The sequence below is a fragment of the Schistocerca americana genome, chromosome 6 (assembly GCF_021461395.2).
Source record: "Schistocerca americana isolate TAMUIC-IGC-003095 chromosome 6, iqSchAmer2.1, whole genome shotgun sequence".
In the NCBI taxonomy this organism is placed as follows: Eukaryota; Metazoa; Arthropoda; class Insecta; order Orthoptera; family Acrididae; genus Schistocerca; species Schistocerca americana.
Genome location: NC_060124.1, coordinates 320,836,070 through 320,856,080, shown reverse-complemented (window position 1 = coordinate 320,856,080; position 20,011 = coordinate 320,836,070). Strand labels below are relative to the sequence as shown.

The window sequence follows — 20,011 nt, the reverse complement described above, 5'->3', positions numbered from 1 at the left end:
TACCGGCTGATCAAAAAGTCAGTATAAATTTGAATAAATCACGGAATAATGTAGGTAGAGAGGTACAAATTGACACACATGCTTGGAATGACATGGGGTTTTATTAGAACCAAAAAAATACAAAAGTTCAAAAAATGTCCGACAGATGGCACTTCATCTGACCAGAATAGCAATAATTAGCATAACTAAGACAAAGCAAAGATGATGTTCTTTACAGGAAATGCTCAATATGTCCACCAACATTCCTCAACAATAGCTGTAGGCGAGGAATAATGTTGTGAACAGCACTGTAAAGCATGTCCGGAGTTATGGTGACGCATTGGCGTCGGATGTTGTCTTTCAGCATCCCTAGAGATGTCGGTCGACCACGATACACTTGCGACTTCAGGTAACCCCAAAGCCAATAATCGCACGGACTGAGGTCTGGGGACCTGGGAGGTCAAGTATGACGAAAGTGGCGGCTGAGCACACGATCATCACCAAACGACGCGCGCAAGAGATCTTTCACGCGTCTAGCAATATGGGGTGGAGCGCCATCCTGCATAAACATCGTACGTTCAGGCAGGTGTTTATCAGCCAGGCTGGGGATGATGCGATTCTGTAACATATCGGCATACCTCTCACCCGTCACGGTAGCAGTTACAAAACCAGAATCACGCATTTCCTCGAAGAAAAAAGACCCGATAACGGTAGCTGTGGTAAATCCAAGCCATACTGTGACTTTCTCGTCGTGCAATGGAGTTTCCACGACAGTTCTAGGATTTTCGGTATCCCAAATTCTGCAGTTGTGAGCGTTGACAGACCCTCGGAGCGTGAAATGAGCTTCGCCGGTCCACAACACGTTACTCAACCAATCGTCATCTTCCGCCATCTTTTGAACCACCCACACCCCAAATGCCCTCCGCTTCACTAAATCGCCAAGTAACAGTTCATGATGCCGATGGATTTTGTACGGATAGCATCCTCAGTGCCAACCAAACAGTAGTGTATGGAATGCCGGTGCGACGTGCGACTGCACGGGCGCTGACTTCCCCGTGCATAGAGGAACCCGCTACAGTCTCCATTTCTTCCTGAACTGTCTCAGCAGCATTACACATTGTGCTCGGTCGGCCACTACGGGGTCTATCGACTAAACAACCCGTGGCTTCGAACTTCGAAATCATTCTCGCCACAGCTGCATTTGTCAACGGATCTTTACCAGTTCGAATCCCCTTCCTATGGCGACAGGATCGTAACGCTGAACTAGCAAATTACCCATTCTGATAATACAACTTCACTAAAAGCGCCTTCAGGTAACGACAACATGCTGCGATTGCTGGCGCATCTGATTGTCTCTCTCTCATTACAGCTCCTTTTATACACGATTGTCATGCGCACTCACTGACGTTTTGCTGTCGAGCGCCATCTGTCGGACATTTTGTGAACTTTGTTTTTGTTTTTTGGTTCTAATAAAACCCCATGTCATTCCAAGCATGTGTGTCAATTTTTACCTCTCTATCTACATTCTTCCATGGTTTATTAAGTTATTAAGTTTTCAAATTTATACTGACTTTTTGATCATCAGGTATATGTATGCATTTTATCAAATCTTATGTTGTGCATTATTGAGGCTCATTGTGAGAAGATTGTTGCTTTTCTTTTGGGGGTGGCATCTTCTGTTGATCTCTTGTATCGTTAGATTCCTGAAATTATTATTCATGAAACAGAAACCGAGTGCGAAAGCTTAAAATTCGTATGCGGTGTGATGTTGTAAGATATCAATGTTACTCAACAGATAGCCCAGTTTACGGTTGATGCTGTATGGTCCATCGTCCCAGTTACAAGTTGCCTTACAACGACCAGGGGCAACAAAAATTAGATTTCCAGTATTTCGCATAGTTATTGACCGAATTTAAAAATTTTAAAAGCTGTCATTGTCTTCTCATTAAGACGTATAATCTTATGTTATACGTTTAACACAATAAGACAAGTAATATAGTTAGGAACTGCGCATATGTCCTGAGGCATCATAACTCACTGTGCGAAAATATCCCGATGACAGTCTTTCAGTATTTGTGAGTGTGAGCACGTAGCGACTTCCAACAAACTTCACACATTATTTCAAATCTATAGTGTCCTGTTCTCGTAGATACTAACTGCAAAATCACGAAATGAAGAAGTTTATTGCTTACTAGAATTTCGCTGTTTTTGCAGTAAAACTTTAACATTAGGCGTGATGTCTAAATTTACTACTTCTTTACTACTAACTCCGTTCGTTACATACTTTGCAGAAAATATCCACATATGGTCCTGAATGTACCTGCGGAATTATATCTTTGTGCGACACGCAGTTCAGGAGGTACGAACGTCATAAACATTGAGATGCATGAAAAACTAGCTTCTGCTTAAAATGAAGTACGAATTACGCAGACTACAGGGTGCGTCAAAAAATGTATACACACTTTGAAGCGTCATAGAAAATTTATTTCCCGTTCTACAATGTTAAATTTCTGGAAATGAAAAGCTTAAAGTCCAATTGGAAAAATAAATGTACTTTGCAAATGTGATTAATGTTCAAACTGGTGGCCATCAGCATCAATACATTTCTGAGTACGAGTCACTACTGAATCCGTACATCGCACCAAAGTGTCCAATGAGATTTCTGCACACACCGCTTGAATTTCATTCCAACGTGTGTCCAGGTTACGTGATTTACGTTTATACACCTCATCTTTTACTGTGCCCCATAAGAAGAAATCCAGCGGCGTGAGGTCTGGAGAGCGTGCAGGAAACTCTATTGGTCCCCTTCGTCCTATCCACTGGCATGGCACATTGTGATCCAGGTATGCTCGTACGTCCCTATGATAGTGCAGTGGGGCGCCATCTTGTTGGAAATAAAACTCATCATTACCGTATAGTGCACGAATGGCAGGGAATATGGAGTCAGCAAGCATTGTTAGGTTCGTTTCACCAGTAACAGTACCTTCAAAGCGGAAAGGCCCAATGAGTCCCCTTGCAGACAGACCACACCACACATTTACACCAGGCAAATTCACAGCCTTTTCAACTGTAATGTGAGGATTATCTTCAGCGCAGAACACACAATTGTGCCTATTGACAGTTCCATTGAGTTTGAATTGGGCTTCATCCGACCAAATTATGCTACCCATAAATCCCAGTTCACGTCTCACCATCTCCTGAACCCATTCACAAAATTCTAACCTTCGATCTGGATCGTCGTCACTTAGCTGTTGCACCAGCCTTGGAATGTACACACGAAACTTGCCTTTCTTCAGAATGCGTAGCACACTACTAGCACTTACATTACTCTCACGTGCCGCTTGCCTTGAAGATTTTTGAGGCGAACGCTGAAACAGTTCCAAGACCGCAGTTGTGGAATCATCACTTGTAGCTGTAGAAATTTCGAATTTGTCTCGTAGACGTGTAATTGTTAACCTTGAAGGTGGTTCTGTACCATACTCACTTCTCCACTGTCTTCGAACCGCAGCTACATTCTCAAACTTCCAGTACCACTTAATTATCTGCTTCCGCGCTTCAAAGCTCAAACGCACGTCCGCCATGTTGCAGTTACTTCCTTGCCACTGCTGCCACCTGTTGAAGAAACATAACATTACTTTCTCACAGATATTTAACGTTGTAGAACGGGAAATAAATTGTCTATGACAGTTCAAAGTGTGTATACATTTTTTGACGCACCCTGTATATTCATCCAGTAACTGATAGTGAGAGAACTTAGCAACTTCCAACGATCTCTACACAAAATATCAATCCTTTTCTGAACTTCTACTCTTTTACATGCTTAATGTAAAATATTTAACAAATTAACTCTTTTGTAAAGTAGTCGGACATGTGACGCAGTTTTATATACGTGAGTTCGATTCTGTAAGGGAAGAAAGGGTTTACTGGTTGTTCAATAAAGGAAATATTAATTGTTAGCCTTTTCCCCAAAGCATCGATGGCACATGCGTTTGACACGCACAAGACGTCTGAGAAAAGTGATGAGACTGACAACTCGCGAATATACATTCTGTGTGTTCACAAATTTTTAGATTCAGATAAATCTGAGAGTGTGAAATTAAGAGCATCTGCTATATAACAATTATGATTATCAACAAGTTCATACAAGTACAGCCACTGCCAATAATAGCAACAAAGCAATAATAATAGTAATAATAATAAGAGGCATAACTTATCTGGCAAAAGAAAGAATTGTTTCTGATGAATTTTATTGTTTTGTACATAATTAGGTACAGTTTCAGGCCATAATGACATAATGTGTAAGTTCTCGCAGCTCTCCATTTCGCATTTTTGTGTAAGTTGGAGTTTTCTGCTTTTTCATTTTTTCGGACAAATGTACAACATCCCTAACAGATGCATTTGTTCGCGAAATTACTTCTGGGCTGAAAACCAGTTATTCTTACGGTGCACCCACACAACAACATGTGCTAACTGTATATTTCGCTGTTAAATGTTCGCTTGTAGTCACGCTTATTTGACTTCGCCACTCTGTCAATCAATGGATCTGTTCTCGGAGGACCCAGTTCTTTTGCGCCTAAGTTTTCCTGATAATTTACTTTTCTGTTCCGAGAATGAGACTTTCACTCTACAGCGGAGAGTGCGCTGATATGAAAGTTCCTGGCAGATTAAAGCTGTGTGCCGGACCGAGACTCGAACTCCGGACCTTTGCCTTTCGTAGGCAAGTGCTCTACCGACTGAGCCACCCAAGCACGGCTCACGACTCACGACCCATCTTCACAGCTTAACTTTCCTGTTACCATTTAAAATATATTTAACATAGTTCATGTTTACACTGCACACGAAGGTCGATCCCACACAGTAAATAACGAACTCCAAACACAAAGTGCCGTTTGTGGAAATCATTAAACTCTAGTTGTAATGTCTACCAAAACTTGGTCACTTGACTAGAATACAGATGACGCGCTGATATCCATAAGGGTCTAAAGCCCACATACAAGTGAATACCAGAGAAACCAGTGATACAAATTTTCCTGAATTTTCATATATAAAATGTGGGCCCACAGTACATATAAACGTGGCTCACTATAAGATCAACGATTTCGGAAGTATGAAAAAATGCTACAGTCCCACAATCGACAGTGATATGCTTTAGGCCCTTATGATGTTCAACACCTCAGATAGATTACTGTATGATAAAATTTCACTTAGAAACCCAAAAATGCTCAAATGTGTGTGAAATCTTATGGGAATTAGCTGCTAAGGTCATCAGTCCCTAAGGTTACACACTACTTAACCTAAATTATCCTAAGGACAAAACACACACCCATGCCTGAAGGAGGACTCGAACCTCTGCAGGGACCAGCCTTAGAAACCCACGAAACAGCTTTACTGTCAGTTCGACTTTAACATATATTGATGTCCGATCTAATTTTGTTATAGTATGTAGTGACCAAATTAGCATATCTGAGGAGTGTGCTATCACTTAGCAGCATTTATGCCGAACGAATGGGAATAAAAGCCTGTTGCAGTGTGCTACCACCTGGTGACACTGATGTAAACTTCCAGTTGAGTGTCAAGAAAAAAAATTGTAAATTTGTGGTAAGATCTTATGGGACCAAACTGCTTAGGTCATCGGTCCCTAAGCTTACAAAATACTTAATCTAACTTACGCTATGGACGACACTCAAACCCATGCCTGAGGGACGATTCGAACCTCCGACGGGGGGAGCCGCGCGGTTGGTGGCAAGGACTAGCTGTGCACATCGTGAGCAGTGCAAGTTGTTTATCAAATCCGTATCTATTTGGCCCGTGAGGCAATTACGTCACGCGAGTTGCGCACGCATAAAAGCTCCTTAAAACGCGCACAAGTGAAGGTGTGCTCGCGAACTTGATACCAAGTTTCACGGAGCCTAGGGGAGGTGTGTCGCGGTAAATTTAAGTGCCGTATCTTTTAGATTGCATCATCTACGTTAGTTTAAAAGCATTCAAAGAAAAATAACCAATAAATCGGCAAGGTGTCAAAAGTTAGGGTGCTCACGTGCTCTTTTGCTCATATACAGCAGTTGCCACTGCTGACAACACTGCGAGCGATTTGGCAACACTGTGTTGTTCTGCTCGTGTAGGCCGGTGTGTTCGTCTCTTCCAGATGCTCAGTCCGAGTTTTGGCTTCATACAGTCATTATGTGATGTATAAGAACGCCATCAGTGATTTTGTATTTTTGTTGTGTGTTACGAAAATGAAACAGTGGAATTTGGAGGAACATTATGTCATTAAGTTTTGTGTTTAACTTTGGGAATCCGCGAGTGTGACCCTTGTGAAGTTGAAACAGGTCTATAGGGAACATATACAACATATATATATATATATATATATATATATATATATATGTATGTATAACATCTATAGCACAAGTTTTTCGCTGGCACAGATCATTTTTTGTAGATTGAGAACACATTGAAGATGAATGTCACTCAGGGAGATCTTCAACATCAAAAACCGACGAAGACGAATGTGTGTGTGCTCTTGTGAGACCAGTCCGATGTTTAACAATAATGATGATGATGATAAGGTCCCATACTCCGACAAGCGTTGGGGACGATGCCGGAGACCCGCACTGCCCTACTAGGCAAGGTCCTAGTGGAGGTGGTTTGTCATTCCCTTCCTCGACCGTTATGGGGATGATGATGAAGACGACACACAACACGCAGTCATCTCGAGGCAGGAAAAATCCCTGAAACCGCCGGGAATCGAACTCGAGACCCCGTGTGCGGGAAGCGAGAACGCTACCACAAGACCACTAGCTGCGGATATTAACAATAAGGATGATGGGAGACCAGTTAATGTAAACTCTTTCACTGTACATCAAATTTTGATCGTAGTTTAGCTCATGCGAATGGTTAACGCCTCCATCATGGCAGTGCCCAATGTCACATGGTCACTTCCATCACTGAATTTTTGACCTCGAAAGATATTCCTGTCGTTCCAAAGCCCCCACTGTTCACCTGATATGGGTACATATGACTTTTTTCTTTAACCAAAATAGAAAAATATCTTAAAAGAACGTAATTTTGGAACTATGGACAACATTCAAAAGAATGTATCCGTCTTGTTGAAGGACCTTCCTGTTGAAGGCATTCAGGGCTGCTTCCAAGGCTGGGAACAACACGACTCCGACGGCGTATAGCTACTAAAGGGAACTTCTTTGAAGGGGACAATATTGTTGTTAAAAAACATAATAAAAATAGTAGATAAAATATCACTCTCATTGCTTTTCTCACACACCTCGTATACGAGGGTCGTCCACAAAGTAAGTTCCGTTTGGTTATATAAAACAATCGTGTACAGAACAGAAAAAATATTTATTGTACAAAAATCTACAACTACTAAACTACTTTTCTACACAACTTCCGAAATTTTGTAGGCACTTGTCATAGAGTGGCAGAAGTTCTTGCATGCCTTCTTCATAGCAGGTTGCCGCCTGTGTATTCAACCACGTGGTAACATGTTCTTTCAGCTCGTCATCATCGTTGAAGTGCTGACCTCCAAGGACAGATTTTAGGTGTAAGAAGAGATGAAAGTCGCTAGGAGCGGGGTTCGGGCTGTACTTAGGACTATCAGACGCGTCCCAGTGAAATTCACGTTAAGAGTTGTTTGGTCACATTCGCCGTGTGAGGTCCGGCATTATCGTGGAAAAAAACAACACCTTTTGACAGTAATCCTCGGCGCTTGTTCTGTATTGCGCGGCGCAATTACTTAATGGTCTCTCTGTAACCATGTACACTGTCCATCCGTTCTTTTTGTGTTGTTCAGTAAGAATTTTGGGTACGCAACGTGAGCAAAGTTTTCGAAATTTAAGTTTTTCAGTAATAATTTCATGAATGAGTGATCGTCAGATTTGCAGAACTTCCATAGCTAGGGGCACTAAGTGTAAGTGCTTAATCTTCTCTTCAATTGTGTGAACCAGTTCATCAGTAATCACAGACGGGCGTCCACTTCATTCTTCATCGTGGATTTGATCACGTCCTTCACTGAACAGTCTGACCTATCTTCTAACCATTGAATCATTCATAGCATTTTGCCCATAAACCTCGCAGATTTTCAACTGAATTTCCTTTGGTTTAACTTTTTTGCATTTAGAAAACGAATCACAGATCTGATTTCACACGCGGCGGCATTTTCAATTACGGCTGACATTATAAAGAAGCACTACAAAGCACACGTCGGCAGCAGCGATCTGAAAACAGCGTACATGTCTTCTCCTTGAGTCAGAGTAACCGCCGCGCATGCTCGGAACTGCGATCGTAGCGCTGCCGCGGATAGAAATAGAAACGGAATTTACTTTGTGGACGATCCTCGTATTACACACATTTACACCTTTTACTCCCCTGTCTGTTTGTCCATCTCCTCCTCCTTCACCCTCTGTCCATATCCTTATCCCCCTCTCTGTGTCATCTTGTTCAGCCTGTCTCTGTCCACCTCATCCTCCCACTTATATCTGTCCATATCCTCCTGTATCTGTCTCAGTCTCGCACCAGCGATGCCTATCAGCATGTGTAGCCCTTGAAAAACAGGTTAACAAAAGCAAGTGTTGGTGTAGGATCTCACATCGGAATGTCAGGCAGTGGGATTGAACATTAAACAATCCACGACAAAATTTGTGCGTAATAAATGAAATGTATGACGAGATAAAAGAAATTATTCAGGTAGTGAAGGGAGACGAAAATTTAATTGTCATGGGTGACTGGAATTCGTCGGTAGGGAAAGGGAGAGCAGGAAACATAGTAGGTGAATATGGATTGGGGGGAAGAAATGAAAGAGGAAGCCGCCTTGTAGAATTTTGCACAGAGCATAACTTAATCATAGCTAATACTTGGTTCAAGAATCATAAAAGAAGGTTGTATACCTGGAAGAATCCTGGAGATACTAAAAGGTATCAGATAGATTATATCATGGTAAGACAGAGATTTAGGAACCAGGTTTTAAATTGTAAGACATTTCCCGGGGCAGATGTGGATTCTGACCACAATCTATTGGTTATGAACTGCAGATTGAAACTGAAGAAACTGCAAAAAGGTGGGAATTTAAGGAGATGGGACCTGGATAAACTGAAAGAACCAGAGTTTGTAGAGTGTTTCAGGGAGAGCATAAGGGAACAATTGACAGGAATGGGGGAAAGAAATACAATAGAAGAAGAATGGGTAGCTCTGAGGGATGAAGTAGTGAAGGCAGCAGACGATCAAGTAGGTAAAAAGACGAAGGCTAATAGAAATCCTTGGGTAACAGAAGAAATATTGAATTTAATTGATGAAAGGAGAAAATATAAAAATGCAGTAAATGAAGCAGGCAAAAAGGAATACAAACGTCTCAAAAATGAGATCGACAGGAAGTGCAAAATGGCTAAGCAGGGATGGCTAGAGGACAAATGTAAGGATGTCGAGGCTTGTCTCACTAGGGGTAAGGTAGACACTGCCTACAGGAAAATTAAAGAGACCTTTGGAGAGAAGAGAACCACTTGCATGAATCTCAAGAGCTCAGACGGCAACCCAGTTCTAAGCAAAGAAGGGAAGGCAGAAAGGTGGAAGGAGTACATAGAGGGTTTATACAAGGGCGATGTACTTGAGGACAATATTATGGAAATGGAAGAGGATGTAGATGAAGACGAAATGGGAGATAAGATACTGCGTGAAGAGTTTGACAGAGCACTGAAAGACCTGAGTCGAAATAAGGCCCCCGGATTAGACAACATTTAATTAGAACTACTGACGGCCTTGGGAGAGCCAGTCCTGACAAAACTCTACCATCTGGTGAGCAAGATGTATGAGACAGGTGAAATACCCTCAGACTTCAAGAAGAATATAATAATTCCAATCCCAAAGAAAGCAGGTGCTGACAGATGTGAAAATTACCGAACAATCAGTTTAATAAGTCACCGCTGCAAAATACTAATGCGAATTATTTACAGACGAATGGAAAAACTGATAGAAGCTGACCTCGGGGAAGATCAGTTGGATTCCGTAGAAATGTTGGAACACTGACCCTACGGCTTATCTTAGAAGAAAGATTAAGGAAAGGCAAACCTACGTTTCTAGCATTTGTAGACTTAGAGAAAGCTTTTGACAATGTTGACTGGAATACTCTCTTTCAAATTCTGAAGGTGGCAGGGGTAAAATACAGGGAGCGAAAGGCTATTTACAATTTGTACAGAAACCAGATGGCAGTTATAAGAGTCGAGGGGCATGAAAGGGAAGCAGTGGTTGGGAAAGGAGTGAGACAGGGTTGTAGCCGCTCCCCGATGTTATTCAATCTGTATCTTGAGCAAGCAGTAAAGGAAACAAAAGAAAAATTCGGAGTAGGTATTAAAATTCATGGAGAAGAAGTAAAAACTTTGAGGTTCGCCGATGACATTGTAATTCTGTCAGAGACAGCAAAGGACTTGCAAGAGCAGTTGAACGGAATGGACAGTGTCTTGAAAGGAGGATATAAGATGAACATCAACAAAAGCAAAACGAGGATAATGGAATGTAGTCAAATTAAATCGGGTGATGCTGAGGGAATTAGATTAGGAAATGAGACACTTGAAGTAGTAAAGGAGTTACGCTATTTAGGGAGTAAAGTAACTGATGATGGTCGAAGTAGAGAGGCTATAAAATGTAGACTGGCAATGGCAAGGGAATCGTTTCTGAAGAAGAGAAATTTGTTAACATCGAGTATAGATTTAAGTGTCAGGAAGTCGTTTCTGAAAGTATTTGTATGGAGTGTAGCCATTTATGGAAGTGAAACATGGACGATAACTGGTTTGGACAAGAAGAGAATAGAAGCTTTCGAAATGTGGTGCTACAGAAGAATGCTGAAGATAAGGTGGGTAGATCACGTAACTAATGAGGAGGTATTGAATAGGATTGGGGAGAAGAGAAGTTTGTGGCACAACTTGACTAGAAGAAGGGATCGGTTGGTAGGACATGTTTTGAGGCATCAAGGGATCACAAATTTAGCATTGGAGGGCAGCGTGGAGGGTAAAAATCGTAGAGGGAGACCAAGAGATGAATACACTAAGCAGATTCAGAAGGATGTAGGTTGCAGTAGGTACTGGGAGATGAAGAAGCTTGCACAGGATAGAGTAGCATGGAGAGCTGCATCAAACCAGTCTCAGGACTGAAGACCACAACAACAACAACAAATGAAACAGCGTAAGAAATGTACAACTCATAAAGCACATTACTGGACACTCTCAGAGAATACGTCTATCTTGGCCACCTTGTAAATATGACAGGAGACATAAGACTGGAAATCTTTCGACACATCAAGCATTTGGAAGACATTCAACTACACTACTGGCCATTAAAATTGCTACACCACGAAGATGACGTGATACAGACGCGAAATTTAACCGACAGGAAGAAGATGCTGTGATATGCTAATGATTAGCTTTTCAGAGCATTCACACAAGGTTGGCGCCGTAGGCGACACCTACAACGTGCTGACATGAGGAAGGTTTCCAACCTATTTCTCATACACAAACAGCAGTTGACCGGCGTTGCCTGGTGAAACGTTGTTGTGATGCCTCGTGTAAGGAGCAGAAATGCGTGCCCTCACGTTTCCGACTTGATAAAGATCGGATTGTAGCCTATCGCGATTGCGGTTTATCGTATCGCGACATTGCTGCACGCGTTGGTCGAGATCCAATGACTGTCAACAGGAAATGGAATCGGTGGGTTCAGGAGGGTATACGGAACGCCGTGTTGGATCCCAACGGCCTCGTATCACTAGCACTCGACATGACAGGCATCTTATCCGCATGGCTGTAACGGATCGTGCAGCCTCGTCTCGATCCCTGAGTCAACAGATGCGGACGTTTGCAAGACCATGGCTGCGGTTAGCCCTGATGCTGCATTACAGACAGGAGCTCCTGCGATGGTGTACACAACGACGAACCTGGGTGCACGAATGGCAAAATGAATGCAGGTTCTGTTTACAGCATCATGATGGTCGCATCCGTGTTTGGCGACACCACAGTGAACGCACATTGGAAGTGTGTATTCGTCATCGCCATACTGGCGTATCACCTGGCGTGATGGTATGGGGTGCCATTGGTTATACGTCTCGGTCACCTCTTGTTCGCATTGACGGCACTTTGAACAGTGGACGTTACACTTCAGATGTGTTACGATCCGTGGCTCTACCCTTCATTTGATCACTGCGAAACCCTACTTTTCAAGCAGGATAAAGCACGACCGCATGTTGCAGGTCCTGTACGGGCCTTTCTGGATACAGAAAATGTTCGACTGCTGCCCTGGCCAGCGCATTTCTCCAGATATCTCACCAATTGAAAACGTCTAGTCGATGGTGACCGAGCAACTGGCTCGTCACAATACGCCAGTCACTACTCTTGATGAATTGTGCTATCGTGTTGAAGCTGCATGGGCAGCTTTACCTGTACACGCCATCCAATCTCTGTTTGACTCAATGCCCAGGGGTATCAAGGCCGTTATTACGGCCAGAGGTGGTTGTTCTGGGTACTGATTTCTCAGGATCTATGCACCCAAATTGCGTGAAAATGTAATCACATGTCAGATTTGGTATAATATATTTGTCCAATGAATACCCGTTTATTATCTGCATTTCTGCTTGGTGTAGCAATTTTAATGGCCAGCAGTGTAGATTCAGATCAAACATGGCACTGAAACTGTAAAAATACGTTTTGATCAGTGAGTCCCCCCTATTCTGACTTATCATTTTGAGACTTGTAAACTTCAGTGAGTACACAGTCGGAAACTGCACTGTGAGGCATCTAAAGGTCTATGCTGGGATTTGGAAGAAAAGGAGAAAAGAGGGTGGAAGATATGATATGAATTACCGATGTTGAGGACATTCTGGCGAGAACACCCACTATGAAATGGCGATGGGTCGGCCATGTTTCCAAAAGTAATGATGACCGACGGACGAAAGGCAGTTTGGAATGGTGTCCAAGAGACTCAAGCTCCGAGGAAGACTGCCAGACCGATGAGACAAAGACCTGAGCAACGTTGCTGGAGTCAGATGGTTGAATATCACCCAAAACCGTTACTTATGGAAAAAAAATTGCAGACACACCCGAGGTCAGAGCCTGGATAGGCCACATCATTTAATGATGGAGGTGGGTGCTAATGCTTCTGCTGCTGCTGCTGATGTTGATGCTGATAAGCGACATACGCCGTGTTTTGTTTACTTAATGGAAAAAATATCGTTGGTGTATAGATTGTGTCAAGTTTACTTATGAAACAAATCACCAGTGTGCTTCATCGCATACCAAGAGTACAGTACGTAATCAAATTGCAGGAAATCGGGGATAGCTACTGAAACGAATCGTTATATGCTTCTTACTATTGCATTTACCGAATTGCTACACGGCGTTGAACAGCTGCATAATTTTGACCTACTCAGTATTACACCATACTAACCTTGCTCTGTCAGAATATTACTCAAAATAATTTTTGTTAGGATTTTCGAGATTTATCAGTTCCTTTATGATTTACATTTTTCTTTTCCAGTACTTGGACATGAGATTTGGTAAAAGCGTCAGAATCCTGGGGTCCTTCTTCTTCATCATTAATATGGTGAGTGATAAATTAATCTTCGTAGCTCTTAGATTTCAGTCTATGAATGTGTGTTTATGTTATTGATTAAAATACTAGCTAAGGTATCTGAAAGCTTATGTAGTAGAGAGCACTGTCTTTATATCAGATCGATCAGCTGAAATATTGCGTTGTTGCATAAGTTTGTAGCAATTTCGTTTGCATGCGCAAGAATGTGCTGCCAGGACATTGTTTAGCGTTTATCACCTATATATTTTTGTCTTTCTATTTGTGCTATTTTTGATATTTGTGAGCATAAGAGTACTCTAAACAGAAGAGGAATGACAGTTGAGATGACCTGAAACATTTATAACGTCTGCGAAAAGAGCACTAATGGAAGAAGCACGACAGGAAAAATATTCATTATTCGTAAGAAACAGACTTGGTACTCAGTACTTTCTGTAATGGTGGTCAGCTCCGTTCAAGTTAACAACTGGGTTAACCATCGTATGCTAAGGGCTGGTTAAAATATTAACTGCACGCTGATTGTAGTCCAAGAATCATACTGATGGCAAGGAATGGACCAGTTACGTCAACATAAAAGTAAAAGGAATCGTCGAGTACAAAAACAGGATTCAACAGGTTCCCTCAAAAGGACAGCGGCTGATTCACTGCCCTGTCCAACCCGACAACGGAAAGTCACAGCTGTGGATAACTGGTTGTGAAGAAAACTCAGAATTCTGATGCAGTCACACCCGTCTTGTTATTTTCTCAGTCGTTAGAAGTTCCTTTGATTCTGACTTTTGGAGATTACATTTCTCTTACGAGAAAAAAGTATATTTGTTCTAAGTCGTACCATCACAATATAGTCCACATAGCGTCGTCGTGATGCGATGTTTTCTCCTAGATATCGGAGATTCCTAAATTTATGAGCAAGACTGTATTTTCATTTAAACTCCAGGGAACAGTTTTAATTCTGGTGATCATACACAATGGGGCAAAATAGTTGCTAGAAAATTTTTGTCTGCTAAGACATAATATCGAGTGATAGATGTTTGTTATCATACTTATGATATAGCAGACAACCTGAAATTTAGTGCAGAAAGTTTTCAAAGTTTTTGTATGATCCTTTTGTATGACCTTCTGACAGATGGTTTATGGGACTTCGGTCGTTCACTTACGTAATAAAATAAAACACCTGCCGCCGTGCTTTCCACGTTATTTATTATACAGCAACCAGTTTAGGTGACTCAATACACCATCTTCACTCCTTAACTGACGCCGAGAAAGTGAAATCAATCAGTTGGTAGTTGATGGTTGCAGACACAACGTCGCTGTTACAGCATTCTACTAAAACCAATTCATAAATGTTAGCCACTGATGGGATCATGTATACGACTGGAGTTCACTTCATCAGCGTCAGTTAAGGCATGAAGATGGTGTACTGACTCAACGAAAGTGAATGCTACATGATAAACAACATCGAAAGGATGGCCGAAGGTGTTTCAGTTTATAACGGTCTTCTAAGTGGTTTCCTTCTGTAGCAATGAGTATGTAGAGCCTTGCAATGAATTCCGTGATGATTTTTTTGAAGAACATCGTTTTAGACGGCACCAATATCTCTGGAAATTGCGATAACAGCAACCTGAAGTGTTGCAGTCACCTCTTTTAAGAGTCTGTCCTTCAGATAACTCCGTAAGAAATAATCACACGGGTTGCGCGCGGGACTATAAGGGGGCCATTCCACACAGCATCCAGTGATTACTAAGGTGTTCAGGACAACGGTCACATCTCACAGCCTCCTGAAGACATCTGTAATGCGGTGTGCACGTGCTCCAGCCTGCATGAACCAGTAGTTTCGGAGCATTCATCTTCGTCGTGCAGACCGTGCATATTCATATTCCCGTATCTGTCTGTATTTGTCTACTGTGACAGGGTCCTCACTAAAAATGGCCCAGTAAAGCACTGTGCATTGGCTGCACACCGAACAGTGACTTTTTTTTTAACGAGATGGATCAGCGGGCTGAACATTCTCAGTAGCCCAGTGGCACCAGTTCTGTTTGTTGACGTACACATGTACATTGAGATTTGCCACATGAGTAAACCAGATCTGATCCGTATCGACTGTTCCATTTTCAATGGCCTCAATCACCTCATTAAAAAAAATCGCCGCTCCACATTTCTGTCCTTCAAAGGTTGGTAACGTTGAATTATGTGAGGGAAAAAGGCTACGTTTGTCCTCCATTATCCTCTGGAGACACCGTTGTGACATCCTGAGGTGCTGCGCTGCTTGTCTTGTTGATGTCGGGAGTTCCTCATCGAATAAGGTTAGATGTCTTTCCACATTCTCCAGTGTTACACCTGAGGCTGGTCGTCCTGATTGACCCTTCTTGCAATCATGTAGGGATCCAGTCTTCTCAAAACATTTCAACACAATGTTATAAAGACTCTGAATACATTACAGAAAATTTGTATCAGAGGATGCTTAAACTTTATCATCACAATTTGATTTCAGTTCTTTACTGTAATGTCACCAGGAAATGGTCTTTCCGAATGGCGCTGTTCTTGGACCAAATGCTACTGAATGCGCGTCTCACCATAATTGTAGGTCCAGACTTTGCGTGAAATGCCCTTACGATCAACAAACAATGTTCCATTGTTTGTTAGTGCTTCCATTCTGAAATGTGAACTGAGACAGAGCTACAATATAAGAATATCACAAGAAGAATCGTTTATGGCATACAATTAAATTACAGTAGACAAAGACTTTCTAACACCTATTTTGTACCACCATGTAGTTGAACGGATGCAAAGCATCAAGTGATAACGTATTTGACAACTCCAATTTCGTATTTTACTGTTACGTATTCCTGGATAGCATTCCAATACCAAGTACTGTACATTGCTTCTTTAGTTGTTAAGTCCAATTTGTGCAAGCTAACGCTAAGCAGAATTATTGTGACTGTTGCAGGTCACCTGGATCCCTATCGTCATTTACCTGCCCGCGATAGCTTTAAACCAAGGTAGTATCAGACGCTAATATCATGTTTGCTTTTCTGTGGTACTAGGAGAGTAAAATATCCTTTCTGCAATGTCTTAAAATACATTACGCATGTTACTTAAAAGTGAACAGCTTTGCACAGTGGTTTGTATTACAGAACTCTCCACAAAAGTACAAGATCTAATTCAAATATAGAGTGTTGACATAGTAAAACTTGCTAGATAAGTAGCTGATATTCTTTTATGACTTCGACTATACGTCTTCTCTCACGTGTTTCAACAAAAAAAGATTGACTGTGACACTTATTCCAATAACAGCTAGTTTATCTTCAGCAAAGTCGTTAATACTTAAAAGAGTTTATTATGACGCATTAAATCTAGAGTAATAGTTCACTAAAATATGTGAAACTATAAGAAAGAATGTGCTAGCTATTCTTGTACTTTAAGCATTTTACACCCAGAAGGCTTCATGCCAATTTTTCAACTAAACAGAGAATCTCTAGGCACTTCTGCAATTACGACCACGTTCCTCCATAAGCTTCCGAATATTCCGGGGAATTCGCCATTTGACTAATTGTAGATATAGTAAATCCACTAGAGAGACGAATTTCTCCTCTTTTGAACTAGCACTCACAATTCTGGCGCCTCGAATCAAAAATAATTAATCTTATCTCAGCAGCGGACACGTTTATCCCGATTAAACACTGTACCACTGCTTTGATCTTCTGGGTCTCCGAGCGCAGGAGGAACCATCCTCACTGCGGTCGAAACGGAACCTATTTTCTGTTTAACACAGCATTCTCTCATCAGTTACTGTTGATGGCCTTCAGTATGTGCTTACAGTATAACCCATTTCTTAATAAACTGAGCAGTCCCCTACTATGTCACTTAATCGCTACTACAAGGGGCGATCAAAAAGTTTTTGTTTGTGGGTTTTGCTGCAGAATGTATGCAACGTAACGCGACTACGATGCGCTTGTATAAGCAATGACATACAGGCACGGGATGAGTGTGACATTGGTGTCCTTCCGACGTGTGTGTGTTAAATGCGGAAATCTGAACTACGGCGATGTTATTAACAAATGCGTCCAAACAGGACCGACGTGACGTTATTCTTTTGTTAGCTGCCAAAGTACAAACACTGATAGACATCCATAGGAGAATGAAAAATGTGTATGAGGCAGCACGTCTATTGGAAACCACCGTTCTGTAGTGGAGCGCCAGGTTCTGTGCTGGTCGCGATTCAGCTCAACACGCCTCCCAGAAGTTATGCGAGCTGATATAGGACCCACTTGAGCACCCAACCTTTAGTCAGATCTCTCCCTATATGGTTATAGCGCCTTCGGTCCCTTGAAAAACGCCGTGAACTATCAGTGGTTCCTGTCGGACGAGGATGTGCAGCAGGGCAATGTCTTACGAAAGTGGCATCTTCAACGTGATGCGTCGGCGGGATGATCGCCTCAACGGTCCCCGTGTGGCAGGCTGATTCTGGACTGTACGTCCTTCGAACGGAAAATTTTTGATCGCCCTCTTATATTTTGTCTTAGTACGTACTTTATGAAAAAAATATTATGCGCTAGATACTAATTACTTTAGTGAAAAACGAATACTTGTACACATGTGGCATAGAAGCACAGCTGCTGTAGGTGGCACTATGGGAGGACAGTAACGATCATGGCCCGAACCGCATCGCTGTCAATCCAATGTTTCTTTTTTTTCTTTTCAATGTGATGGCTTCCAGTCAATGCTCATTCAGCTATGTCAACAGTAATGTCAATTACGACGATGCTAAAGTAAGGATAACATAACACTTTCATTTTTCGTAAGTATTTGATGTTGTCTGTTAATCTCATTGGATCTTCTATTCTGTTCTTATGTTACAATGCGTTTTACTTCTATTTTGCTGTTTGTACAGTACCTTGAGGATTGTTAACGACCGAAACCGGTCGTAATACACTGACGTGTAAGTGGGTTGCTTCTGTATTGGCAGCGCTGTGTAGCGCTTTGCATAGAAACTCTGACTGGGCTTTCTTTGTAAGAGACTCTGTGGCTGATTGGTCTCGTTGTTCCAAGTTAATCGCCAGTAGTGTTGGGCAGTTGGAAGTTAGTCGCCAGGAGTGATGGAAGTACTGTTAGATGTGAGAAGTTAGCATTGATGGAGGGTAGAGATCTGAAGTGTTAGCGTAGGTTAACGATCCGTACATGTTCGACTTGGAGACTGAATATTATTCATGGTTGTACACCTTTGTATTAGATGTCAATGACGATTTATATTCGCGTCCGAAGTGGATGTTACATTATTAAGGTAAAAAAATACACTATTTGATCATACAATGTAGGCATTCACATCCGGTGTTATCTTCAGTTGAAACTTCCGGGCTGAGAGGCCGTGGTCGATGTATACAATTTCCCCCTGACGTTTCGTCTCCATCTGCGGGAGACATCTTCTGAGGTCGTTCGGCTACTGCCAGTGTGGCGCAGGAACCACGGCCTCTCAGCCCGGAAGTTTCAACTGAAGAATACATTATTTGGTTTGCAACAAAATGTTTCCTTTGCTAACCATATGCCTATTAGTAGTTAGTGGCTTTAGTAGTTAGAATACTTTATTTAGCTGGCAGTATTGACGCTCGCTGTATTGCAGTAGTTCGCGTAATGAAGATTTTTGTGAAGTAAGTGCTTGCTTTGCGCTAGGATATTGTGGGTCTCAGTCATTCAGCAATTTAAGTACAGACACACACATTAAAATAAAGAAGTTCTAGATGTGACAAAAGTCATGGGCAACCTCCTTATATCGTTTTGCCTTGCGCAGTGCCGTAACTCGACGTGGCATGGTCTCAACAAGTCGTTGGAATTTCCCTGGAGAAGTAATGGGCCATGCTGCCTCTATGGCCATCCACATTTGCGAAGGTGTTACCGGTGCGGGATGTTGCGCATGAACTGGCCTCTCGATTGCATTACGCGAATACATGGTTTCGCAGCGATATGTACCGATGAAATTCTCTATAAGTAACCGAACATAATAATATACAGTACATGATCGGTTCACCTGGGACTCAGTCCAATCCATATAAACGTAGGCCACACCATTATGAAGCCACCACCAGGTTGTACAGTGCTTTGTTGGCAGCTTGAGGGCATGGCTTCGAGTGATCTGCGCCACACTGGAATAAACTGAAATAGAGACTCATCTGACCAGGTCACGGGTTTCCAGTCTTCTAGGGCGCAAACGATATTGTCATGTGCCCAGGAGAGGCGTTGCAGGCGATGTCGTGCTGTTAGCAAAGGCACTCGCATCGGTCGACTGCTGCCATCGCCCATTAACGCTAAATTTCGCCGCGCTGCCCTAACGGATACGTTTGTCGTGCGTCCCACATTGATTTCTGTGATTATTTCACACCGGGTATCTTGTCTGTTAATCTGGTAACACTGACAACTGTACACAAACGCCACAGCTCTCGGTCGTTACGTGAATGCCTTCAGC

The 20,011-nt window shown here is 42.2% G+C and overlaps 1 protein-coding gene across 2 annotated transcripts in view; it reads left to right on the top strand.

Annotated features, from left to right (window-relative positions):
• The window catches only part of LOC124619721 (sodium-coupled monocarboxylate transporter 1-like), a 180,450-nt gene that overhangs the window by 29,650 nt on the left and 130,789 nt on the right, over positions 1 to 20,011 (top strand). For both annotated transcript variants that reach the window (XM_047146284.1, XM_047146283.1), the window contains exons 4-5: positions 13,507 to 13,572; positions 16,502 to 16,553. In XM_047146284.1, the coding sequence (XP_047002240.1) occupies positions 13,507 to 13,572; positions 16,502 to 16,553 (118 nt within the window). The remainder of the gene's footprint in view (positions 1 to 13,506; positions 13,573 to 16,501; positions 16,554 to 20,011) is intronic.